The sequence below is a fragment of the Miniopterus natalensis genome, chromosome 2 (assembly GCF_054644295.1).
Source record: "Miniopterus natalensis isolate mMinNat1 chromosome 2, mMinNat1.hap1, whole genome shotgun sequence".
Taxonomy (NCBI): domain Eukaryota; kingdom Metazoa; phylum Chordata; class Mammalia; order Chiroptera; family Miniopteridae; genus Miniopterus; species Miniopterus natalensis.
This window is the reverse complement of record NC_142082.1, coordinates 185361882-185387054: the sequence shown is the minus strand read 5'-3', so window position 1 is coordinate 185387054 and position 25173 is coordinate 185361882. Positions and strand designations below refer to the sequence as shown.

At 59.6% G+C, this 25173-nt stretch overlaps 1 protein-coding gene across 1 annotated transcript; it reads right to left on the bottom strand.

Annotated features, from left to right (window-relative positions):
* Positions 1-893: 893 nt before the first annotated feature.
* Positions 894-23411, bottom strand: TTC38 (tetratricopeptide repeat domain 38). The gene is made up of 14 exons (XM_087814982.1): positions 23339-23411; positions 22467-22544; positions 19818-19899; positions 19139-19310; positions 16504-16677; positions 13377-13452; positions 11119-11238; positions 9820-9879; positions 8558-8596; positions 7360-7441; positions 5137-5302; positions 3800-3959; positions 3521-3594; positions 894-2077 (listed from the first exon to the last, which is right to left on the bottom strand). Exons 1-14 carry the CDS (start codon positions 23369-23371, stop codon positions 1984-1986), a joined length of 1410 nt encoding a protein of 469 aa, XP_087671108.1. The 5' UTR covers positions 23372-23411; the 3' UTR covers positions 894-1983.
* Between the last annotated feature and the right edge of the window lie 1762 nt (positions 23412-25173).

Here is a 25173-nt window from a genome sequence, read left to right as displayed (position 1 = left end):
TCAGTCCCGGGAGCGCAGAGGCGGCCCGGGGCGCACAGGGTGGAGCCAGCAGGAGCCCCCTGAGCTGAGCGGCGGGGCGCCAGGCCAATCAGTGAGCTCACCTGAGACTTGGGGCTCCCCCCGGGGTGTCATGCAGCTGCTGCTCTAGTGACCAGGGCCTGAGGGATGGAGGAGTGGGTGGGAAGGGGGAGCCCGGGGGGCCCCCGGGGTCTGCTCCAGGAAGGAGGGAACTCTGGAGGGAGAGCCCCGTGCTCAGGGACCAGTGAGCCCGCGGTCCGGCCAGGCTGCGAGGGGACCCGCCCAGGGGAAGCCATCCTGTGCCCAGGACCCCACTAAGAAGCCTTCCAGGACGGCCGGGCCACCTCTGGGCTCCCAAGTCCCTGGGTTCACACCATCCACACCCTTCACCCCAGGTTGCTACGGTTCCACTTCATTTCTGATTCCAAGTCCAGCTTCTCAAGAGACTCAGCTCCTACAGGGCAGGTGGGTCTCAGTCATCACTGTCCTCCAGCCTCACCCAGTGCTGGGCACCAGGCAGGAGCTGAGTGAGGCTGGGCAGGATGGGGGCGGAGGGGGGTGGGGGTTAGTAGCTTGGAGGGATCCCGGCCTGCACTCTGCATTCCCCTTGGCTGGTCGTGGCACCCGACACATCTTTTCTATCTAGGGGCTCCCTCTGCAGCCTCTGTCTTCACCCCCACCATGTTCCGATGTGCTGGGCCCCCGACCCTTCCTTTCCCACCCATCATCTTTTGCTCAGGATCCTGCTTAACTGGAGAAGAGAGCTGGTGCCCGAAAGACCCAGGTGCAAATCCCAGCTGCAGGTCTTGGTCAAGAGCCTTTGGGTGCAAGAAACAGAAAAAAAAACAATACAGCTTCACGTGGGCTTTAGAAAGAGGAGAATTTATTGGCTCAAGGAACATAAAAGTCCAGGAGTGGCCCGCTGCAGGCCTGCATAGAGAGAGGGGCTCAAAGGAGGGTCAGGCCATCTCCCAGCAGCCTCTCTGGGGTCCTGCTCACCCGCAGGCAGGCCTCGCTGTTGACACATTAAACCGAAACCTGCGGCTCGCTCAGGAGGGACGTGGGGCTAGGTTAACATCCGGAAGCAGGACCCGAGACAGCGCTTGTTGAAGCCACATGTCACAATGCTTTGGTTTTTGCCACGACGGGGCAACCAGAGTTCAACCCTCACTCCCCAGAAGGCACGCCAGCTCGGTGCCCGCTCAGTGCACTGCGCCGTTGGACTGAAGTCACAGCCCACAGAGGAAACCATGTACCGAGGCCCCTTCACAAGGCACAGTTCGGAATAAAGAGAAAACAAGCCCACATCGGCATCACCAAATGCCCCAGGCAGCTCGCAGGGGCAGCAGAGGGGCACCCATGGGCGTGTGCTCCCGTGAGGAGGGCATGGGCACTGCAGCTGGGCCGAGGTGGCTGGCTGAGAGGAGGTCCCCTCCTCCAGGGAGGACAGCAGCCTGAGGCAAGTCTCTGCAGGGCCTCCACTAGCTGTGACCTGGGCAAGTCACTGCTGCCCTCATTGGTTCCCTCACCCCCAAAATGCACAATAGAACCTGCCTGGAAGACGAGGGTTTATCCCATGGGCGGCCTGGGATGGGGGTGCCCCCAGGGGCTGTGAAGACTCTCCTCCCCAGCTGAGCCACCCCCACACCCCACCCCTGCTTCCAACCCTTGAACAACCAGGAGGTGCAAGGTCCCCTGAGAAAATACAGTTTGCAAGGCCCGTGGTTAACAGCAGCACCCGCATCGGTTCTGACCACGTAAAACTGCACCTTGGCCCTTAACAAGAACTAGCAGAAGATTCTGAATCGTGTTTACATAGATTAGCGGCCCCTCTTCCTGTAGCTGCGGGCCACAGGACTTTCTGGTTAAAGCTGCAGACTCCCCGAGCAGGCCTAACTCCTGGGCATGTCTCCTAAGCCTAGGACGCCAGCGGGGCAGCCCATCTGGCAGCTGGGGCAGCAGGTGTCACTGCAGGAGGTGGACAGCGGCCGCCTTGCGGATGAGCCGCTCCGTCAGGGGCGAGTTGGGCTTCAGGGCGTCGCGCTCCATCAGAAGGCTCCTGCAGAAACAGATGGGCTGCGGTGGAACCTCCTGGAAGGATATGGGGGCCCGGTGGCCCCTCAGCCCTGTGGCAGGACACAGGCAGCCTGGGCTGGGGCTGAGGTGGTCAGAGAGCAAGACACTCCCCTTCCCAGGTTGCTGGAGAGGGGACAGCATTAGGGCAGAGGGGACAGGCTGACAAAAGCCCAGGCAGGAGGCCTCGCCTTGGCCAGAGACCAGAGAGAAGGCAGGAGGTGGGAGGATGGGAAAGGTTAGACGTCCAGAGCCCACCGAACCTGCACGGTGCAGGCATGTAGTGGGGGCATCAGTGTTTGGAGAGGATCTTTACAGTGTCCCCATGATGCCACCAGGGCCAGGAGCTGCTAAAGCAATACAGGTGGCTTGTGTGTGTGGCTGTGGAGGGGGAGGAGCACAGGCATGTGTCCCAGACACCTCAGAATTCCACCAATTCCGTGAGCCCACGCCTATTTCACCAGCCCCCCGAGCACCTGCAGGCTCTGTGGGAACGCTGTCGGGCAGCTGGGCCTCGCCTACTGCGGGCCACTTAAGCCTGTGCCTAGACCCCGGGGCTCTGCATCTGGGCTCAAGGCCCAGCCAAGGGCCTCCTTGGCCCCAGACTATCTCCCTACGGCCATTCTGCCCACCTGGCACCCTTCAACTCCTTTCTTTCCCCTTCCCTTGGTGTTCCAGCAGAGCACAGGGGACCCGGGCAAGGAGGGGCCTCATGTCTCACCTCAGGAGCACATGCAGAGCAACAATCAAGGCTGCTCTCCAGCACCCCCAGTCCTCCAACTATATCCCTCCAGCCCCTGTCCCAACCAGACCATCCTGGTCTGGTTAAGTCCCCTGGCTTCAGGCCTCCCTGAGCTATCACTTCCAGGGGGCACCCTCCCTCCCTGACTCCCTGCCTGCTCAGTGCCTCAGTCACAGCATCTCAGAGCAATATGCCTGCCTTTGTGGCAGTTTTAAGATATTTGCTTAGGACCAGTGCCCACCTAGGAGGTAAGCTCCAGGAAGCCGAGGCCTGGGTCTGCCTGCCCACCATGCCTCCTGGCACCCAGCACAGTCAGGCAGGAGAACAGAACTGAGGCCTGAAGGATTGGCTGGTGGCAGCCAGGTGAGGAAGGAGAACAGGTATCCAAGACGGAGGGCACAGCACGTGCAAAGGCCCAGGGGCCTGAAAGAGCAGGACAGGTTCGGGTAACTATAGCTCAGTGTGGCTAGAATAAGGAGGGGCTGGTCTCCTTTGGTCAAGTTGAACAACAACAAAGATCCAAGCACCCCCATAGCCTGTGTCTTCATAACCTCAAAGGTAGGAACCGCCTCAGACCAGGGGACATAGGGCCTGCTAAGCATGCGGAAGCCCATGGGGAGACCCCGTGTGAGAGCTGTGACCTGAAAACCCTCCAAGCCTGGCTTAGGGACCAAGCGAGGGACTCACCGAGCCACGTTCCTGTGGGCGCCAGAGGTGCACTGTAAGGCCGCGTGGACCAGTAGTTGGTTGAAGATGTCCCTCTGGAAGGTCAACCAGCAGGTCAGGTTCCCATGACGGGGGAAGAAGGAGGGGACCGCCCTACCCACTGCAGACTGCCTGTTCTCAGGCACAGACTGACTGGGGGGTGAAGGTAAGGACACCCCCACACTGTGGGATGACTCCTCGGGGAGTCGGGGCTGCTGGGCACGGGGGCTCCTGGCAGGCGGCCCGAGGCGGGAGGCTCACCTGGGCGTTGCTGCCTCCGATCTGGACGATCCGGTAGCGTATGGGCAGGAGGAGCTCCACCACGCGGTCGGGGTTTCCACTCTCGGCCTCCACCAGGGCCTGGCACAGGGGCAGCCCCACGTCGCGGGCCAGGAGGTGCTGGCAGTTCTCCCCGGGGGACCTACCAGCCCAAGAAGGTGCCCTCAGTGGCCAGCCCCCTCACAGCACAGCTGTCTCCCGCCTGCTCAGCCCGGTGTCCCGGGCACTGTGCCTGACACACAGTAGGAGCTTTGATTGGGGGAGTTGACAGAGAAACAGCAGGAAGGAGAGAACAGGACTCTAAACTCAGTCCAATGGGGTTGAACTCGTTTCCTAGCGACCTGGCCCTGGGCTGGTTCCCCAACTTCTGGCCTCCGTTTGCCCATCTGTAAAGTGGGAGGAGCTCGCAGGCAGTCAGAGGACTGCGGGCAATGCAGGCAAAGGGAGGCCTGGCACTGAAACTGGCACCAACACCAGGACTGGATGGCAGGAGTGACACGGGGACTAGACAGCTGTGGAGGCCCGTGTCTCCCACCGGCCCGCATGCGCCTGTGACGTGGGTCCTGAGCATGGGGGGCCGGAGGCAGCAGCCTGCTCCAAGCCTCTCTCAAAGGCAGGAATCAGATACTCAGCGTTCCCTGGCCACCTCGCCTGGGGGAGAGGCAGGACAAGTGGCCCTGGTGGTGACCAGCCCGAGCTATGACAGCGGTTACCCTCCACCAGGCCTCAGGACGAACCACAGGGGTTGTGGACCCTCAGGACTCGAGTCTCCAGGTGGGGGGGGAGGGGTGGCCGCATCTCATGGACCGTGCTGTGGAGGACCCGCCCCCTGGCCTCCCTCTGGCCTCCACTGTGATGGGAAACGGCTCCCACGAGTGCCAGGAGCCTGCCAGTGGGGCGTGTCACTATCCTAGCAGCCTGCCTCAGCAGGCACTGGCCCCGGTTTGCACATAGGGAAACTGAGGCTCAGAGAAGAGAAGTACTTGTCTGGGATCTGAGATCTCCTCAGCTGCGGGTCTCTCTGGTTCTGGGACCCCACCGTGTCCCCGTGGGAGGCTGCCCAGTGCCATGGAGGCTCTCACACCCACCCTGGGGATGGAGAGGCAACTGTGTCCTGGGAGAGACCACAGCACCCTTGCAGGGTACACCCACCCACGGCGTGCATATCTGGAGGGTACCCACCTGGAGAATGGAGGGTGCACACCTGTGGGCACACACCTGGAAGCAGCCCTCCACGCGCATCCCCAAGGCTGTGCTCACCGATGGGACCCCACCCCCAGCCTCCCTAGCTGAGGCCAGAACCCTGGCCCTCTACATACTCGCTGGCCTCCTGCAGGGTGGTCAGCAGCTCCTGCGTGGTCTGGGTGTCCCGAGCGCCCAGGGACGCCATCAGGAAGTGTGCGTCGTTGAACAGCAGGATGTGGTCGCGGCTGTGCTTCTGGGTCACGGGCAGGACATCCCGCCACCGCTCGCCCACAGCCACCCCTAAAGACACGGGAGGAAAGCCACAGCGCAGTGTGAGGCTCCCGCATGCATCCCGCGCCCGGGCCTCCTGCACCTGCACAGCCACAGGGCCCTTAGGACCCTGCTCCGGGTGAGGAAGGTGGGCGGGTGAGCAGGGCTGGCAGGCAGGGTCTGGCCTCGTGCTGAGGCCTTGGGCCCAGTTTATGTTACCTTTGTTCAATTATAAAAGCAATAGATGCAGAAGGTAGAAAGCTAATTTTAAAAACGATCAGAGCCCAGCCGGCGTGGCTCAGTGGTTGAGATCACGGTTTGATTCCCGGTCAGGGCACAGGCCCGGGTTGCGGGCTCGATCCCCAGCAGGGGGCGTGCAGGAGGCAGCCGATCAATGACTCTCATCATTGACGTTTCTCTCTCTCTCCCTCTCCCTTCCTCTCTCTGAAATCAATAAAAATATATAAGAAAGGAAGGAAGGCAGGGAGGAACTATTGGAGGGTTTTAAATTGTCTCTGGCGCCCTTAACAAATCCTCAAACCACTTCTTAAATTCTTCCCGTGTTGTTGCTGGTCCAGCACCGGATACACAGTAGGTGCTCAACAAAAACCTGCCGGATAGATAGCCTCCTTCCCTTTGTGTCCACATTTCCCAACCCTAGACAGTCCCTCCTCCTGATCCACTCGCGGACACCACCCCCGCCTCCTGTCCTCCCGACTCCTGGAAGCCACCGTATTCCCCTGCTTCTCCCGTGGGCACCTCCACACCTAGACGTTGCCCCTGACTCTGTTTCTCAGCTGTTCAACGCTGCACGTGGCCCTTGGGTCTCCACTCCGTACCGAGGGAGCTAGTGGTCTGTCTTCCCTCCCTCCACCTGCCCCAGCACCCCTGCCTCACCCCCCAGCCTCTGAGTTGCCCTCGCCCTGCCCCCTACAGTTCTGGGTGGTTTCGGCTGGACCAGGGACACAGGCCTCCCACCAGACCAGGTTCCAGTGTCCCAGCCTTGCCACCTGGACGTCCAGAAGCCACCTAGACAGTGCAGCAGGCTCCTCACGGATCCCCGGCTCACTCCCCGACCCTCAGGGCTCCTCGGGATCTCCCGACCTCCTCGCTGCTCCTCCAGCCTCCGGCCTCAGCTTCCCCCGGCTCAGCCCCCACTGCTCAGAGGATCGTTCTCAGGGGCAGACTGGAGCCTGTCCATCCCTGCCCAGCCTTTCCTCCTCTAAGACCCGGAGGAAAGCCAACCTCCCCACCCTGACCCTCCCCAGGGCTCCCAGCTCCCACCACCTCCCAGCCTCCTCTGCTCCATGCGGCCACACTGCCCCCACCCTCCAGCCACGTGTCCCCACGACAGGCTGCGGGCTCTGTGTCCTGGGGGCTTTGGACAGGCTGCTCTCCGATTGCAACATCCTTTCCCATCTCTGCCTGGCGAAACCCTACGTGCCCTCCCATGGTTCACATTTCACCTCCACTGGGAAGCCTTCCAGGATCCCTCCTGAACTGCACGCCCTGCCCTGGTCTCACCCCACACTGTCCTGCAGGGTGTAGGGTGGGTCCAGGTTTGGCTCTGCTGGGCCTGGGGGAGTAGGAGACCCACCGGGCACCCTAGCAGCTGACTGGAAACCCTAGGTCTCCCCCAGAACTGCAGCCGACCTCAGGCTACGCACAGGGCACAGGGTGACTGTTGAGAAACGGCTGTGAAATCCCAGGTGTTTGAGAAACCCTCGCCTCCCTTGTTCTAGAAAAGGAGGCAGCACCCGGAGACAGGCAGCCAGGTGCCACCTGTGCCCCACAGACCTGGTGGGCAGGCTGTGGGAACGGCAGGGGCCACCCTGGGCATGGGGCCCGAGGCCTGCACACGGCCGGGGAGGGGACTGGAGGGAAGGGCAGTGGTGGCCTGGTCCCACGGGCTCAGGCAGCTGGGAGACAGCAGCGGCCCTGGTGCCCAAGGCCACAGCTGGGCACACGTCCCAAGACCTGCAGCGGGACCTGGAGGGCCTCGCTCACGAGCTCCGGCACAGCCCTGGCCCCTCATCACGGGGGAGGGAGGGGAGAGGAACCCATGGGGAGAGCACGGGTCTGGCCACCTTCCATCTGCAGCCGGTACAGCATGGAGCAGGTGTCCACCACGTCCAGCATGGCGCCACTGGCCTGCAAGCTGGGCAGGATCTGGAAGACAAGGGTGCGCGGGGCCTCAGCAGACACAAGTCACCACCCGCCACCATGCCCTCCACCTCCTCGCCAAGGCTCAGTCCACTCCAGGTGCAGACCTGAGGCAAGAGGGTACCCGGGGGAGCTCGTGCGGGGCCCTGGTACCTGGCACCTCCCACCCCCAGCGTCGGACCACGCTCACGGGACACGCGTCTCCCTGGTCCCCGGTTCTAGGGGGCTGTTCTCTACCTCGAGGCACACGGCTCTCGTCACCCTGCAGTTCTTAGCACAGAATCCTGACAACTCAATGGGACGACCTCAGGAATATGTCACTGAGTGTCTTTCTTGGGTGTTCAGATCCCCAAGTCACAAGCAGCTTTCTGACCCCAGGCCTCTGTCCTTAAGCCCATTCTGGGGCAGCTGGGACTTAGGCTTTTTTTTTTCCCCTCTTAAAAGCATATCTGAGCCCGGCCGGTGTGGCTCAGCGGTTGAGCATCGACCCATGAACTGGGAGGTCAGGGTTCGATTCCCAGTCAGGGCCGTACTCGGTGCCCAGTAGGGGGCGTGCAGGAGGCAGCCGATCAACGACTCTCTCATCAACGTTTCTCTCTCTCTGAAATCAATAAAAAGCCAAAAAACAAAACCCCACATATCTGGGGGCCGGGGGAGGGGGGGAATGAGTGCTTAGCGGGCACAGGGTTTCAGCTGGGAAGGTGAAAAAATTCCATAGGTGACGGTGGGGTCAGACGCCCACCAACGCGAATGGGCCGGTGCCACAGCACTGGACGCCTAAAAATGGTTAAAATGGCGGGCTTTATGTTCTGTTCATTGTCCCACAATAAAAAACCCCTCTGGGAAGATCGACGGTCTCCAGAAAATGACAAGGACAGGATGCGGTTCCAGACAACCAACCGCGGTGTGTCACGTCCAGGAGGGGGCACAGCCGAGCGCAGGTCCGCGTCCCACAGGTTACACCACCGCTCGGGCCGTGGAAACTCGCGCCGAGTCTTACCCAAGACGCGCGCCCGCGCCAGCCGCTGTGTCTGGCCCGGGCAGTGGGGGCCGGGCCCAAAGGTCTAGAGGCCAGAAGCCAAACCGCGCAATCGAGCGAGTCGGGCACGGACGTGGACTTACGTGATCGTCGTAGACGGTCAGCGCGGCCTCATACTCGCCCTGGAAATGAAGTTGCCGCGGTTAATGCCGGGGAGGGCGAGGTGACGCTGGGAAGGGAACCGAGAGCGAGGTGGCCGAGGCCCCCGCCGTCAGAGGCCGTGGGCGCGCCCAGCGCGGACCTCGGGGCGGGAGCCTGGGCCCGCTTCTGCTCCGAGCTTCGTTCCGGTCACGCGAGACGGAAGCGGCCTCGCGGCTGAGGGCAGGGCCTGTCAAAGCATTATTTCCCGACGCTTGTCCCCCTGCGGCCAGCTCCCTCTTCTCTGTTTCCCTCGCTGCACGCTCGGTGGCGGTCACTGCTCTCGGCTGGGCAGCGTGTCCCCGCATTCTCCAGGCCACCACACGGTCCCCGCCTTCCCTCTTGGGACACTGAGGGACCTTCTAGAGTTTCTCTATTAGAAACAGGCCTGCAGGAAGCACCCACATAGTGGGAACCAGCAGCAGAATCACTGGGGACCAGGGCGTCCCCGCACCTGGCTCCCCTGGGGCAAAGCGCTGGGAGCGTCCCCTGGCTCCTGCGGGTACAGAGCGTGGGCTGGGGCTCAGCAGGCCACCCCAGCAGCAGAGGCACTTGGTCTGACTGCACATGACACCTGAGATTTCCAAGTGCAGACAGTGAAAAATGCCTGGAGCGGTTTAAGCCTGAAAAGCCATTTGAGCCCTGGTGGGTCTGGCTGGGTGGTCAGAGCGCTGGCCCTCGCACGGGAGAGTCGAGGTTCAATTTCCAGTCAAGGGCACGTACCTGGGTTGTAGGTTCAATCCCTGACCCCATGCAGGAGGCAACCAATCAATGTGGAAAAAATACCCTCAGGTAAGGATTAGCAAAAAAAAAAAAAAAGCTATTTAAAAACAGGAAGGCTTTCCCGGCCGGCCGGGTGTGGCTCAGGGGTTGAGCGTCAACCTAGGATCCAGGCGATCGGGGTTCAATTCCCAGTCAGGGCACATGCCCGGGTTATGGGCTTGATCAATGACTCTCTCATCATTGATGTTTCTCTCTTTCTCTCCCTCTCCTTTCCTCTCTCTGAAATCAATAAAGATATATTTTAAAAAATAAAAAAAATTAAAAATAAAAACAGGAAGGCTCTCTTGCACGAAGACACCGTTTACCATTTAAATGTGCAAACATAAAATACTTCTCCACGGGATACGAGGGTCAGAAAAGGGTGGAAAAGCATGTCTTTCTCCGGACATTTTCACGGGGTAAGACAGCCGGTCGGTCATCTTACCTTTTCAATCAGATACAAAGCCCAGTGCCAGTAATTGTGACAAGCGAGCATATCAGAGTCCTGGGGAGAGAAGGACAGAATCAGAGAAAAACCTGACGGTGTCGGAGGGAAAAAAGAAACGGGTGCTGTTTGCAGAGCCCCACAGCCCTGAGCGTGGGGAACACGTCCCGGCACCCGGCGCAGGCCGGTCTGAGCGGCGCCCACACGCCATCTCCTTCAGTGCCGGGGAAACTGAGGCTGGGGGCTGCCAGCAGTGCATGGGCCCCGGGCTGGGAAGCAGGAGAGCCCGGGTCCACACAGAGGTCCCCCAGCTCCTCTAGCCTAGTCCTCCTTGCATGTGGAGTGGAGAAGAAACCCAATGAACAAGAAATCCACCCCCAGCGCAGGGGCCTGCAGTGTGTGCAATCAGCGCAGGGCTCCCCAGGAGGGCCGCCGGGACCAGGGAGCCGGGCGGAGCTCCCGCAGGTCCTGGCAAAACCCAGAGGGCAGCGGAGTAGGTTGACTCCTGGACCGTTGCTGCTGGCTCGCTTCAGGCCCCACCATGAGCCAGCCCTTCCCTCTACGAGGCTACTGCTGACGCTCCCTCCTCGGCCTGGACGCCACCTCCCGTCTCCTGGAAAGGGGACTGACAACACCTCCTCCGTGGCCCATGTCCACTTTGCACGCGTGCTCCAGGACGCCAAACTGCCCAGCTGCCCTCCCCTCCCCAGCCACCACAGGCCTTGGTGTCTTTGCTCAGGCTGGTCTTTGGCTGGGATACCGCCCATCTCCCCCCCCCCTTCACCTGGCAAACTCCTACACACCCTTCATTACTCGGCTCAAAGGATGCCTTCTCCAGGAAGCCTTCCCTGACCACTTCCCCCCCCAGCCCAAATCTGTTAGATGCCTCCTCTGGGTTTCCACCTCCCCGAGAATGCCCCTGGCATGATGTGGCCCATAGACTGCTGGAAGCTGCTCACTCCCCTGGACCAGGTCTTTTGAGGACAGAGAAGTCCAGGCTGGACTTTCAGTGGGTCCCCAGGGCAGGGCACAGCCTGGGGCAGTGACTGGAGGAAGAAAGCAAGTCCCAGGCTGCACCGTCCACTGCAGAGCTGTCCTACCAGGCCAGAGGCTGCCAAGAGACATGGCAGGGGACAGACAAAGATGCCAGGTGACTAGAGCCCGCTGGGAGATGACCGCCTCCCAAGCACAAGTTCCCCTCAGCTAAGCTGCACCTGTAACTTCCGTCCACAGGCCCAGGCTTAGCTAAAGGGATGGACAGGATTTCCCAGGCAGACGGCCCATCGACCCGACTCGTACCTTCCAGTGGGCCTCTGAGCGCTGCATGAAGTCTAACCCGTCCTTGATCTCCGCCTTCATCTCGTGAACGTGGGCAAGAGTGTGCACTGACCACGCGTCTGTGGGGTTCACAGATAGAGCCTGATGGGGGAGGGGTTGAAAAGAGTCCAGAAGACATGGGTCAGTCGGGCTGCCGGGCGACCAGGCGTCTCCGAGTTATGCACAAGGGCCTGAGCTGGGCAGCCGGGTATTGGGGAGAGGCAGGTGTGGGGACGGGGCTCGGCCTCAAAACAACAACGGCCCCGAAGACCGGCCATGTGGACCATCTGCAAGCTGCTGCCAAAGAGAGTGTCACTGCCCATTTCACAGATGGGACTAAGAGACCTGCCTGGGACCACAGAGCAGGGTCTTCCCAAAGCCAGGACTCATCCCCCTGGCCCCACAGTCTCCTGGGTTCAGCTGAGTCCCCTACAACATGCCAATCGGCCTCTTCGGGCCCGTGTCACCCCTGGGACACTGCATGTGCCCATGCTGTATAGACTGCCAAGTGCCCCAGGGGCTCTGGGCGGCCCCTTCCCCCCAGCACACCTGTGATGACCACATGTGTAACTTTCTGGGCTGTTCTGATGTTATTTTTATTATTATTTTAGAGAGAGTGGAATGGAGGGGAAGAGACAGAGAGAAACATCGATGTGAGAGACACATCAATTGGTTGTCTCCCCCTCGCCCCAACCGGGGCTGGGGATTGAGCCTGCAACCCAAGTACGTGCCCTTGACCAGGAATTAAACCCAAGACCCTTCAGTCTGCAGGTCAGTGCTCTAACCACTGAGCAAAGCCAGCCAGGGCTGATTTATTACTATTAATAAAAGTAGCTGCTCACGTGGCCGAAGAGCTCGAAGGTGACCAACAAGGGAGGCGGGACATGAGGCTATGATTTTAACCACATAGCAGCCTTGTTCTTTTGCTTGTGTTTTCTGAGCGCCTACTAAGCGCTGGGCATGGAGCAGTCAGCTGATGCTCTTGGTGGTCCTGTGGACAATCCACACAGGCCCAGGGCCCCACACCAGGTCTCAGTTCCCCCCAACCCCGCTGCCTCAGACCCCAGGCCCTTCACAGAGGCAGAGGCGGGAAGGCCTGGTACCTGCTGCTGGGGTCTATGTGGACAGGTGGTCCCCACTAAGCCCTGCCCCTGCCCCCATGCTCCTGTCCCCTGCTTGCATGGGCCCTGCCCAGTCCACTGGGGAGCACTGTGGGAAAGAGCATGCTTATAGGGATGCTGGCATCTGGGGCACAGCCCTGAAGGACCAGGACACTCAGGAGGCTGCAGGGGCACAGTCAAGAGGGCTGGGGTGCCAGGGACCCACGAAGCAAGTTACTCTCACACCAAACAGGGCGTGATTCAGGGCGGGAGCTCTCAACCCCCTGCTGAGATTAGGGCCCCACCCCTCTGAGAGGTTCCCTGGGGCAAAGTCCACACTCCCTTCAGCAGATCTTGCCTTGCCCACCTCCCAGCCTTTGCTCCCAGGGCCGCCCCACCCAGCTCGGCCCTAGGCCTGGCCTGTCCGACTGGCCTGCTTTGCCTCCAGGCTGGCCACCCTCTGCGCTTCCTGCCCCTGGGGCTAGGTCTGCAGACCCCTGGCCCAGGCACCTCCACCCAAGACCTCTCCAGACTCCAGTGGAGCCTGGTGCAGCCGACTCCTGCTCTCCTAGATTCCTGGTGGTCACTGTCACAGCTGAGCCTTGCCCAGTAGCCACCTGTGGTGTGCTGGTGTTGGGGTCAGCCTGTGGGCGCTTTCAAGAGGGGACAGAGCACAAAAAGGGGCCTGAAGGGAACAGAGCGGGGCAGCCCACTTCCCCACTTCCTGCACCTCTGGCCAACCTCTGGCTTCTCAGACCATCCTGCCAGCCCGCAGGTGCTCAGATGGATGCCACCCAACAAGGAGGCCCAGCTGTCATGGTCTCCAGGGGACCTTCTTGTGGCTGAACCCCCAGACCATGAGCCGGAGCCCAGGTCCCCCCAAGCCCTGACTCAGGGCTAAAGCACACAACCCAGCCCCCTGCGCTCAAGTCTGGGCTCCATTTCTGTAGCCAAAACAGTCTTCAGACACCCCATGGGCACCTAGGTCCCTGCAGGATGCTGGCTGTCCCCTAGGGAGTGGTTCTGGGGGCCAACTCGGGTAGCATCTGGGGGAAAGAGCCCTGGCAGGGATGCTGGGGAGCCAGGGCTGGCTCAGGAGGCCGGGCCAGGGGGGTCAGCCCCTCGGGAAGGCCCACCAACCTCTTTGGCGAGCTTCTCTGCCTGGTCGTAGAAGTTGGTCTCCATCAATCCAAAGGAATAGATGCCCTTCACGTAGCTAAAGACAGAACAAAAATCTTTTTTAAAAAGTGGGTGGGGATCATTCAGCCCTCAGCACGACCCGTGTGGGCTGAATGTGGCCCCCGGGTGATCGGCGTGAACCCGCGTCCTGTCTTGGAATCGAGGTGTGTGCAGATGCAATCTAGCTAAGAAGAGGTCAGACTGGAGCAGGGTGGTCCCAACTCCGGTGGCCGGTGTCCTCATGATAAGAGAAGGGAGAGGAGGTATGGCCACAGAGACTCAGACACACAAGGACAGACAGCCACGTGAGGACAGAGCAGAGGCTGGAGTAATGCAGCCGTGAGCCCGGGAAGCCGAGGGAGCCACCCAGAGCTGGGAGGGGCAGGAAGGACTCCCCCAGAGCCTCGAGGGAGCCCGGTCCCACTCACACCGGGGTTTCACACTTGCGGCCTCTAGAACTTCGGAAGAATGAATGTCTGTTGTTTTTTTAAAATATGTTTTTATTGATTTCAGAGAGAGGAAGACAAAGGGAGACGGAGAGAGAGAAACATCAATGATGAGAGTCCCTGATCGGCTGCCTCCTGCTCACCCCCTCCTGGGGACCGAGGCCGCAACCCGGGCGTGTGCCCTGACCTGGAATCGAACCGTGACCTCCTGGTTCTTGGGTCGACGATGAACTGCTGAGCCACGCCAGCTGGGCTAAATTTCTGTGGTTTTAAGCCACTCAGTCTGTGGCACTTTGTTATGGAGGTGCCAAGAGACATACATGTGCCAGCCAGGTGTTGGCCTTGCGCCGGGCACCACACCACGCACAGTGTTTCCCAGAGATCCAGGGCTTCTGGTGGGGAGGCGTGAGTGGTGTGACCTTTATCATCTGCATGATTGTCCCAAACCCAAACCCTGTCTCCACGGCAGACCCTCTGCAATTCACATGCCGCCTCCTAAGCCGGCGACGTCTCCCCTGGGCTGACGAGGGACTTCTCCCTCCTGTCCGCTTGGTGATGCCCACCAGGAGGAACAGCTCAGGGACACCTCCTGGGGAGCCACGGTGACTGTGGGCTGTCAGCAGCACTGTGCACAGCTTCTTCCCAGACCCCAGCTCCTGGAGGCTGGGACCCCCCTGTCCAAGTCACCCTTGGCCCAGGCCCAGCTGAGGACGGGCTTGATGACACATCGCTGCCCTGGCCAGGGTGGCTCCACGGTCAGGGCACCTGCCTGTGCACCAGAAGGTCACAGGTTCCATTCCCGGTCAAGGGCATGTACGCAGGGTGCAGGTCTGATCCCAGGCCCCGGTCCGGGAGTGTGCGGGAGGCGACCAAGCGATGTCTCTCTCTCACATTATTGTTTCTCTCTCTCCTCCCTCCCTTTCACTCTCTCTAAAAATCAATGGAAAAAATAGCCTCGGGTAGGGATTAACAACAAAAGAGACCCCCCACTGACCAAATGCACTTTCATTTCTCATCTGTAACCACTGGCGCCTGAGAGCCGGTTCCTTTCCTGCTTTCGTGGGGCTGCGTGAAAGCAGACAGAAGGGTGGAGTTCCTATTGGAGCCCAGGTGGTGTCTTTCTCCCCAAGGACAGAGATAAACTCCGGCTTCTATTATTCATGGGAGCAGCATTCTAGAGCACTGCCTTCCAGACTTTGCTTTTAAATATTCATGGAGCTCTTACTGGGGTCATGTCACGGCCAACATTTAAACATGTATTGCATGCTCATGATACGCCACTACTATTAGGCTCCTGTGGTGGTTAATCTGACGCATCACCTTGGCTGGGCCACAGTGCCCAGTTATTTTGTAAGACACTTTCTCGATGTTGCTGTAGAGGTAGTTTTTTAGGTGTGATTAACGTTTAAACCAGTAGACTTTGAGTAAAGCAGACTACCCTCCATAACGTGGGTGGGTGGGCCTCGTCCAATCAGTCGAAGGCTTGAGAGAAAAGGCTGACCTCCCAGAAGAGGAAGAAAGCCTGTCTCCAGAGATCGCAACATAGAAACTCTACCTGAGTTTCCAGGCTCTGCCTGTCCTGTGGATTTTGGACTTGCTGGTCCCCACAATAGCCTGAGCCAACTCCCTGAAATAAACCTCTCTATACATAGATAGATATAGATGCTGACACTGACATACAGATGTAAACAACATAAATATAGATACACACATTGCACTGGTTCTGCTTCGCTGGAGAACCCTCACTAACACGGCTCTTCAGTCCACTCACCTGTTGGACCTTCATAGCAATCCTTTGACTACGATGCACTGGAGGTGCCCGGCCAATGCGGCTCAGTGGTTGAGCACCAAGAGGTCACCGGTTCATTCCTGGTCAGAGCACGTGCCCAGGTTTCGGCTGGATCCCCAGTAGGGGGCATGTAGGAGGCCGCCTACGGATGTTTCTCTCTCATCGATGTTTCTATGTCTCTCTCTCTCTTCCTCTCTCTCTCAAATCAATAAAAAAACTAATATATTTTTTAAAAGCATAAAAAAGATGCAATGGAGGTGACCCCGTGCAGTGGTCACTTGGGCTGCTCCCAGACCCTCCAGGCCCCTCTCCTCCAAGCACACAGTAGAGCTGCCCTTCCTGGGCTCCTGTGGGCGGGTGGCCAGCTCTGGCCAATGGCTTGGGAGTGGCAGGGTGTCCCTTCCACTCTGAGTGCTTCAATGCCGCCGGGAAACCCCAGGAGAGCTCTCTTTCCCTCTTAGCGACCGGCGTGCCCAGAGCACCGGTGCTTCACCAGCCAGGATCCCGGAGGGAGACAGCGGCAGGGGCACAGAGCCTCAGCCGCCCTGCGACGGGCAGGCGGTACGTCTGGGCCACAAACCTTCGCAGAAATGAGCCCCGGAGAATCAGGCCTACCGCACGCTGTCCCTGCCCCCTGCCGCAAAAACTGCCCCGTGCTGACTGACGCACAAAGTACTACCTCCTTCCCAGGACGGCGAGAAGGTCGCATGCAGAAAATGAAGGCTTCTCGCGTGAAAGAACTAGAACGGCAACCACGGTCTCACGTTTTAGGGGGACACCAGGAGCGTCGCCACGTTTTCAGGGCAGAGGAGAGACTAAGAGATAGAAGCACGTGGTTTCCAACGGCACATACCTGCTAAGGGGGATGTCAGGTGTCCAGAAGGGGTAAACTCGGGCCACGGAATCCCGCATCTGCTCCTGGTAGCCCAGGTAAAAGTAGGCGTCGTGGGAAAACTTCAGGGCCAACATGTCCGTCGGGTGGTCCCGGAGAATCTGTTCCCACAGTTCGCAGGCTTTGGGAAAGTTCCTGGAAGCCAACGGAGGTTTCTCAGCGCACTGAACACACGTTCCCACAAGCGGGGGGGGGGGGGGAGGGGGGATGGTATTGTCTCCCGCCAGCTTCAGTCTGCCCTGAACTGGTTATATACGCAGGGCGTCCCCAAAAATGTGTACACGCTTTGAATGATTATAAAGTCCGTGTTGATTAACATACAGCTCAATTTCAAAATTTAAAAGAATCTACAGAAATGAATAATTTTTTTTGGTCAACGCCTGTTTTCAAACTGATGACCGTCCTGGTCCAGGCGCTGCTCATAACGCGAAGCGATGGAATCGCCAACGTCCCGGATCAGCTTGTGCGGTATCTGTGCGCCCGCAGTGCGGCCGCTGTTGCCGGTTTTGTTCTGTAAACTTTATCTTTCATGTGTCCCCATAAAAAAAAAGTCCAGCCCGGCCGGGCGTGGCTCAGCGGTTGAGCATCAACCTAGGATCCAGACGATCGGGGTTCGATTCCCGGTCAGGGCACATGCCCGGGTTGCGGGCTGCAGCCGATCAATGACTCTCATCATTGACGTTTCTGTCTGTCTCCCTCTCCTTTCCTCTCTCTGAAATCAATAAAAAATAAAAATAAAAGTCCAGTGGCCCTTTAGGATAAATATTCTTTGTTCAAAGCTTAGTCTGGCTTCACCCATTATTTCGAATCAGTTAAACCTCAAAAGGAGCGAAAATTAAGTGACTTATCAGCAACCGTTAAAGTGTGCGCACACTTTTTTGGGACGCCCTAGACACACAGCAGGTCTCTGAATGACGTCATTCCCTTCAATGTCCTTTTTTTAACGTTGATGAGACGCTGAAGGAACTTAACTCTTGTTTACGTCAAGTAGCCTGCGGTAGAATTGGTTGGGTGGTGTGCTGTTTTGCTTAAAGTCTCCAGACGTATCACCGGCACTTAAGCGAGGACCTAACTGTATGTATAAAACTCTTTATGTCAGCTTGTGGCTCATAAAATTGATAAACCAGACCGGCTGGGCGTGGCTCAGCAGTTGAGCGTCAACCTAGGATCCAGGCGATTGGGGTTCGATTCCCAGTCAGGGCACATGCCCGGTTGCGGGCTCGATCGATGGCTCTCTCATCATTGATGTTTCTCTCTCTCTCTCTCTCCCTTCCTCTCTCCAAAATCAATAAAGATATATTTTTTTAAAAAAATTGATAAACCAAAGGGAAATTTTACTCTTGAATTCAGACAAAACAAAAACACTGGCTGAGCCCTGGCCGGTGTCCGCGGTGGTTAGAGCGTCGGCCTGCGGACTGAAGGGTCCCGGGTTTGATTCTGGCCCAGGGCACCGACCTCGGTTGCAGGCTCGGTCCCTGCCTGCGGGAGGCAACCGGCCGATGCTTCTCTCTCTCTCTCTCTCTCTCTCTCTTTCCCTCTCCCTTCTGCTTCCTCTGAAAAGCAACTGAAAAAATATTCCTGGGGAAGGGTTAAAAAACACCACGACAACAAAACCCCACCGATGAACAAGCTGCCAAAGACAAGGTCAGCGGAGACGCGCAGGAGACGCCGAGGCAGGAGCCCAGCCCCACGCGGCCCCCGGCACCGGCGCTGCAGGGAGAGCGGGCGGCCGCCTTTTGTCTCTGCTCCAGGACCTTCCGCGATCAGCTCAGGTCGCCTCGCCCTGCGGGGTGCCCCCCCCCCCCCCCCCCCCCCCCCCCCCGGCCTGCGCAGGCACAGGCTCCCCGGGCACGGGCTCCAGGCCCAGAATGCCCACACGCGGGGGCAGTGGTGGGGCCGGCAGAGGCCGGGATCACCAGAAAGGCCGTGAGCGGACAGAGGCTGTTAGGACAAGGGGCCTCAGGGGGAGGGCTTTCTCCTCTGTCTTTTATTTATTTCTGTAATATGGTCTTGTTCTTTTTGAAAGAAAATAATAACTGATTTATTTAATGAAACAAAGTAGGTTGCTTATTTTGGGGGTGGCTGTTGTCATTAATCCTCACGAGAGGATTTTTTTCCCATTGTTTTTTAAAGAGAGTAGATGGGAGGGAGGGAGGGAGAGAGACATGGACTGGGTGCCTCCTGCACTCGCCCCGACTGCGGCCGGGGATCGAACCTGCAACCCAGGTATGTGCCCGTGACCAGGAATCGAATCTGGGACCCTTCGGTCTGTGGGCCGACACTCTCACCACTGAGCCACACTGGCCAGGGCTCTTCTATCTTTAATTTATTTCTGTATTGCGGTCCTGTTATTTTTGCAAGAAAATAAAAACCAACTTATTTAATGCAATGAGCTGCCCTGAGTGCCATCTTGAGGATCCCAGCCAACGACTTCCTCCTTCGGCCGTCAGCCGAGGACAGGGCGGCAGGCAGGGTGTGATTTTCAGTCACATGGGTTCTGGAGGCTGGGAGACCATCACCCTGGGGCCCCCTTCCCAGGGCAGCCTGCGGCCCGGCCCGGCCTTGGAGCACAGGCCCTGGCCCGGACGCGCCTCACCCCTTGGCGAAGGCCTCCACCGCGGACACGTGCAGCCGCTCACGCTGAGTCAGCGCCTGGGCCTGGGAAAGCTCCACCATGCTCCTCACGGCCAGGTCCAGCTCTCTGTCCAGCCTCACGGAGCTCCCGGTGCCGATCAGCACGAGGCCATTCGAGATGGCATGGCCCATCGCTGGGGAGAGGTTGGGGACAGCTGGTGATTCGGGCGCCCCGCCCACCCCAGCCCCACGTGCGAAATAAGCAGCCCAGGTTCCAGGAGGGGCAGGCCGGGCGGCAGGTAGGCCGAGTGCGGTGCCCCCACCAGAATGCGGGCCTCAGCCTGGGCCGTGCTGTGCCCAGGGGGAGCGGCAGCCCTGAGTGCGTCCCGCACCCCCCCTAGAGAGGGCAGCCTGGTGAGTGCCAATGTCTGGAGCACCTAACCGCCAGCTGGGTGGCTTTCCTTTTCCAAACCTCACCGTTCCCATCTGAGAAATGGGATCAGTGTCTTCTTTGCAGAATTGACATCCAATTAGGGAAACAATGTGAAAGATGCTTCTCCAGAGCCTGGCATCTCTGCGGGAGCAGCTGATATTCCAACCACAACACTGGCTGGCATCCTCCCTCCCCCCTCCATGCCAATGCCAGCCTGGCCGCTGCCACCCGTGACTCGGGGCTCCTCAGCCAGGGAGGCGTCACTCACCGAAGGTCGGATCTGCTGCCTTCAGCTTCGACAGGCAGCCCTCGATGCCACCAAGGGTCTTGTCATTGGTCCATTTTACATACTGAAATACAAAAGGCCAGACCGAGCTGCCCCCAGGGAGTCCTTCGCTCGTGTTCGTAAAGGCGCGTAACTAAATCAGGATTTTTCTTTCTAAAGCAGAGTATTTTCTGGACTCTAACAACGACAAAAACCCACATAGCTGGGTTGGTCTCACATGAAGAGACCGAACACTCGCAACTCGAGGCACATTTTCTCGGGCTGGTGAGGCTGCTTTTTCCACACACACAAAAACACAACAAATCACAAAAACATCTAAAGGAAGGCGCTGCCTGACGGTGCCCTGCCCACAGCGCCAGCTTCAGCCCCGCGGGGCCTCGCCGGGGGCGCCGCAGTGGGAGCCTTTCCGCCTAGTTGGTTCCCTTTCAGAGGAACCGTAGTGTAAACACTCGCTACGGAAAGTGGGGCCCAGCCATGGAAGCTGAAAGATTAAAACTTACCCTTAAACTCACCACCACGTGGACAGTTTGGTGTATTTGTTTCTAGTTATTTTTTTTAAAACAATGCCCACTTTTTAAAATCCTAAAACCACAATAATGCATTAGAGGTGAGAGCACGCCCTGCCGGCTGTCCAGCCCACGCCTCCGCAGAATCAGCACGTGTATTTTTTTAATCCTTACCCGAGGATGTATTTATTGATTTTAGAGACAGAGGAAAGGAGAAAAGGGAGAGGGAGAGGGAGAAACATCGATGTGAGAGAGAAATATCGATCGGTTGCCTCCCGTACACGCCCCGACCAGGGATGGAAACCGAAACCCAGGTATGTGCCCTGACTGGGAATCGAACCCACAACCTTTCGGCGTGCAGGAAAACACTCCCACCGACCGGGCCACCCGGCCAGGGCGCACGTGCATTTCCACAAGGCACCGGGAGCTGGCGTAGAGACTCGAAGTACCCGTGTTCTAGCACAGGATGGCACGGGGAGACCCCAAAACACGAGGCAGAGTATGCACGGGGTGTGGGGGCCGGCACAGCATGGAGGAGCGCGCCGCAGACGAACCCACGCTCTCCCGAGGCAAACGGTGTGGGAAGGGCACGCACGCACCCAGACGCACGGGGGGATCCTGCGCAAGCGGGCCACATTGCACCCGTCGCTTCTGGAATGGCCCTTAGATTTCCAGCAGCTTCCTTCTGCTGGCTGGCTGGAGTTGACCTGCTCCTCCCTAGTTCACTGCAGGCGTCAGCTCTCTGGGCCTCAGTTTCCCCACCGGCCACACAGAGTAGCAGCTGGACTTCACGTCGGAGACCCTCCCAGTTCTAAACCTATGGGCTCCTTCTCTGCTGTTAGGAATGACTAGGAGCAGCCAGAGGTGAGGGCAGGGGGTCCCCAGACTTGCCCCAGGACAGGGTCCCGTGCCCTAAATGGAGGAGCCCCCCATCACACCGGCAGCAGGCCGCACCCCCTGTGTGTGTGGCTCCCGGTGCGGGGCTCAGCACCCTCACAGGCCATCCCCAACAAAGAGAGTGCCGCGGCCTGCCTGCCGCTAAGGGGACCTCTCAGCCTTGCTGGGCGCTGGCCGAGCAGTTTCTAACCTGTCCCCTCTCCCCACGTCCTGTCCTGGGGTACAGAGTACATAGGCTCCACCGCAGTTGATTGCTAAAGTCACTGGGAAATTTAAAAAGCACTCACCACTTTTTCCCCCGGCCAGCGTCGCTCAGTGGTTAGAGGATTGGCCGATGCACCCACAGGTTGTGGGTCTGATTTCCAGTCAAGGGCATGTCCCTGGGTTGCAGGTTTGACCCCCACCCCAGTCGGGTGCATGTGGGAAGCGTCCATGTGAGATGTTTCTCTCTCCTCTCTCTCTCTGTCCCTCTGGCCCCCTCCCTTCCTCTCTCTCGAGAATCAATGGAAAAAAATATCCCCAGGTGAAGATTAACAACAACAAAGCACCATCACTTCCAAAGCCGCTGGCTCTGAGCCGCCTGAGCCATCGGTCCCGCCAGGACGGTCCCGCCAGGACGCTTCAGAGCGTTATGAAGAATGGCCCTGGCCGGGCGGCTCAGGCAATTGAGAGTCGTCCCATGTACCGCAAGGTCGCCGGTTCGATTCCTGGTCAGGGCACATGCCGGGGTTTTGGGTTCGATCCCCAGTCAGGGTGTGTACGGGAGGCAACCAATCAGTGTTTCTCTCTCTCTCTCTCTCCCCTTCCTCTCTCTCTAAAATCAGTAACAATAATAAAAAAGCATTATGAAGAACGTTGGGGTCCCACGAAGCCCTGCTGCACCCACGTTTCCCAGGAGGTCTGGGTAGGGAGGGGGGGATGGGCTTCACTGTTTATAAAGCCGGGAGAGCTGACACCGAGGGAAAGCTCGGAAAGCATGAGGCCATCATCCCCCAGCTTTACCTGGAGGGCCAGTCAGGACGCACAGTTAGCAGGCGGTTAGATGGGGGACAGGGCACCCCTGCACACGGCGTAAGTACCGTTCACGTCGAGGCATGAACAAACGGAGCTGTGAGATGGGCCCCAAAGTTTAACGATGAAAAATTATTTAAAAGCATTCAGCAACGTCAGAAACCTCGCCAGGGACCGTTATGGAAGGGAAGGGGCTGCTTCTCTCGGGGACCGTTACCTGGGTCAGGGTGGCATCAAACAGCCTGCAGGCCTCGTTGCTCGGGGTGGAGAGCGGGAGACCGGCATCCTTCCACGCCTGGGCACGGCAAGAGGACACATCAGGGCCTTATTCCACCCGCTCCTCCGAACAGACGCCCGGACCCAGCCCCAAGCAGGTCATATCTGGGATGCCTAGCGGGGCGCACAGGTTCCCTTCCACCCAGCCTGTGGCTGGCGCGGGACTCCAGCGCAGGGGCTCCCACAGCAGAGAGCAGAGCCCCGGGGGACAGGTCCCCAGGCAGATCCCAGCGGCCCCTAAAGCCCTGGGTGACCTCAGGGCCCCGGCTGGCCCCTCTGAATGGGCTCAAGGATGCAGGGGGGACTGGGAAGTTTCCCGGGGAGCAGACGCTGGGAGGGGGGGTCTGAGGGGGCAGAACAGCCGCCTGGCGCTAGAGTGCAAGGTGGGGAGGGGTTCCCACCTGGCCGGCAAGGGGTACACCACCTGCTGACCCCCGAAACCGTTCCTCTCGCCTCTGCGCCTTATGGGCCTATTCTGACCTTTAGGTCTGTCGGTGGAAACGTCTCGAGACTGTCAGGACTGTTCCCTGTAACGGCCGCCCTGGGTGTCCTGCCAGGGGCGCTTCCCCGCGACACCCCTGGGGCGGGAAAGGTCCTGCGCTCCCCGCGGGTGCGCGGGCCCCGCCCTCCGGCCTCCGCCTTCGCGGTCGGAGAAAGCGGCCGGGCCCCCACCCCGGGAAGTGCCCAGGGAAACCCCGCGGCGTCCCGCCGGGGTAGCGCTCGCTGGGAGGTCCCGGGGTCTCCCTCGGCGGGGGGCCGGGGGTGCGGTCCTCCGGGCCCCGACGAGCGCGCAGGGACCCTGCCCCGCTGTACCTGGCAGTCGCGCAGCGGAGCGGTCACGGCCATGGTGCGCGCTCGGCGGCCCGGCTCCGTGCGCAGCCGTGGCGTTCCGGGTGGGGCGGGGCACGGGGGCGGGGCGGGCTCCGGGTGGGGGCGGGGCACCGGTGGGGGCGGGCACCAGGTGGGCGCGGGGCACAGGGGGCGGGGCGGGCACCGGGGGCGGGTCACAGGGTGGGGGCGGGCACCAGGTGGGCGCGGGGCACAGGGGGCGGGGCGGGCACCGGGGGCGGGGCGCTGCCCGCTCGCTCCCTGGCTGCCTGGGGACAGACGCGCCGAGGCCGCGGGGACGACGGACTAGGCTGCGCTGCGACCGGTCGGCCCGGGGGGGGCGCTGTGCGCGGCCGGCGGGCTCGCGGCCTCCGGGGCTGCGGGAGCCGGGCCTGCTCGAGGGGGCGCGCTCGCCGCCCGCATCCGACAGAGGGCGCGCTGGGGATGCGCTCGGGGTCCTCCAGCCTGGTCTCGCTCCCCAAGCTCCCCACCACCGCCGGGGGCGCCTCGCTGCTGGGGACCCTCTAGCGGAGGCGCCTGCAGAGCCGGGCGAGGGGCGCAGGAGCCCTGGGGGGCGGAGCGCGAGCTCCCCGCGGCGCCCCCCGGAAGCGGAGCGCGCGCCTTCACTGTCGCGCTCGGCCAGCCCCCCACGGGACTCTGTGACCCCACCGGTGTCCCCGTCGCACCCCCTGGCCCTCAAGGGCTTGCGGCGGGAAGATGGTACCAGCGCGACCCCGCCTGAGCTCTGCCGTCGCCACAAACCCCCGGCTCCCTCCCGGTTCAGTCCACCCCCTCGCCGCCTCTCCCCGGGGCGCAGGAGTCAAGGAGGAGAGTTCAGGGCACGGTCAGATGCTGTCCTTACCTAAGATGTTGATATTTTTGTTCACCATGATTTTTTTTTTTTTTGCATTAATTTTGATTTTTCAAAAAGATTGCATTAAAATAGTACTTGTCTTACGGAAGAGATGAAATTATAAAACTCTTAAACCCGAGGGGTAAATCCTCGTGGCGCTGGATTGGACAGTGGTCTCCTAGATACCACACCAAAGGAGGCGCAACGAGAGGAAACACAGGAAAGCTGGATTTCATCAAAATTGAAAACGTTTGGCCCTGGCCAGCGTGCTCAGTGGTTAGAGCCCAGGCCCCAGCACCCCAAGGGTCTCGGCTTCGATTCCCAGTCAAGGGCAGGTGTCTGAGCTGCAGGTTTCATCCTGGGTGGGGCAGGGCACCTGCCGGAGGCAACCAATCCGTGTGTCTCTCACTTAGATGTCTCTCCCCCGCCCCCCACTCTCTAGAAATCAATGGGTAAAATATCCTTGGGTGAAGATTAACAAGATAAAATAAAAAAACATTTGTGCATCAAGGGACATTATCAAGAAAATGAAAAGACAAACTATGGAACAGGAGAAAATATCTGCAAATCATATCTTGGATAAGAGTCTAGTACCCAGAATACATAAAGAATTCTTACAACTCAACAGCAAACGACCAACATCCTGGTTTGAAATTAAGCAAAGAATGTGACCAGACATTTCTCCAAAGAAAATATACAGATGGCCAATAAACACTGGAAAGATGCTCAGCTGCCCTGGCTGGTGCGGCTCAGCTGGTTGCAGTGTTGTCCCGCACACCTCGGGTTCTCGGGCTGGATGCCGGGTCGGGGCGCACAGCCAGGTTGCCGGCTCCATCCCAGGTTGGGGTGCGTACGGCAGGCAACCGGCCAATGTTTCTCTCTCTCCCCCTCTCTCTCCACGGCTGACGGGAAGGTCAGGTTGAGCAGCTGCTGTGGAGAGCAGGCGATTCCTCAAAAGTAAACACAG

What these genes read in the sequence shown, in the direction of transcription:
- TTC38 (XM_087814982.1), bottom strand. Translation starts at nt 23,371, where the DNA reads ATGGCCGTGACCGCTCCGCTGCGCGACTGCCAG. An exon ending in CTCCGCTGCGCGACTGCCAG is followed by an intron (nt 22,545 to 23,338) that starts GTACAGCGGGGC and finishes TGCCGTGCCCAG; the next exon opens with GCGTGGAAGGATGCCGGTCT. An exon ending in TCGGAGGCAGCAACGCCCAG is followed by an intron (nt 3,595 to 3,799) that starts GTGAGCCTCCCG and finishes TTGACCTTCCAG; the next exon opens with AGGGACATCTTCAACCAACT.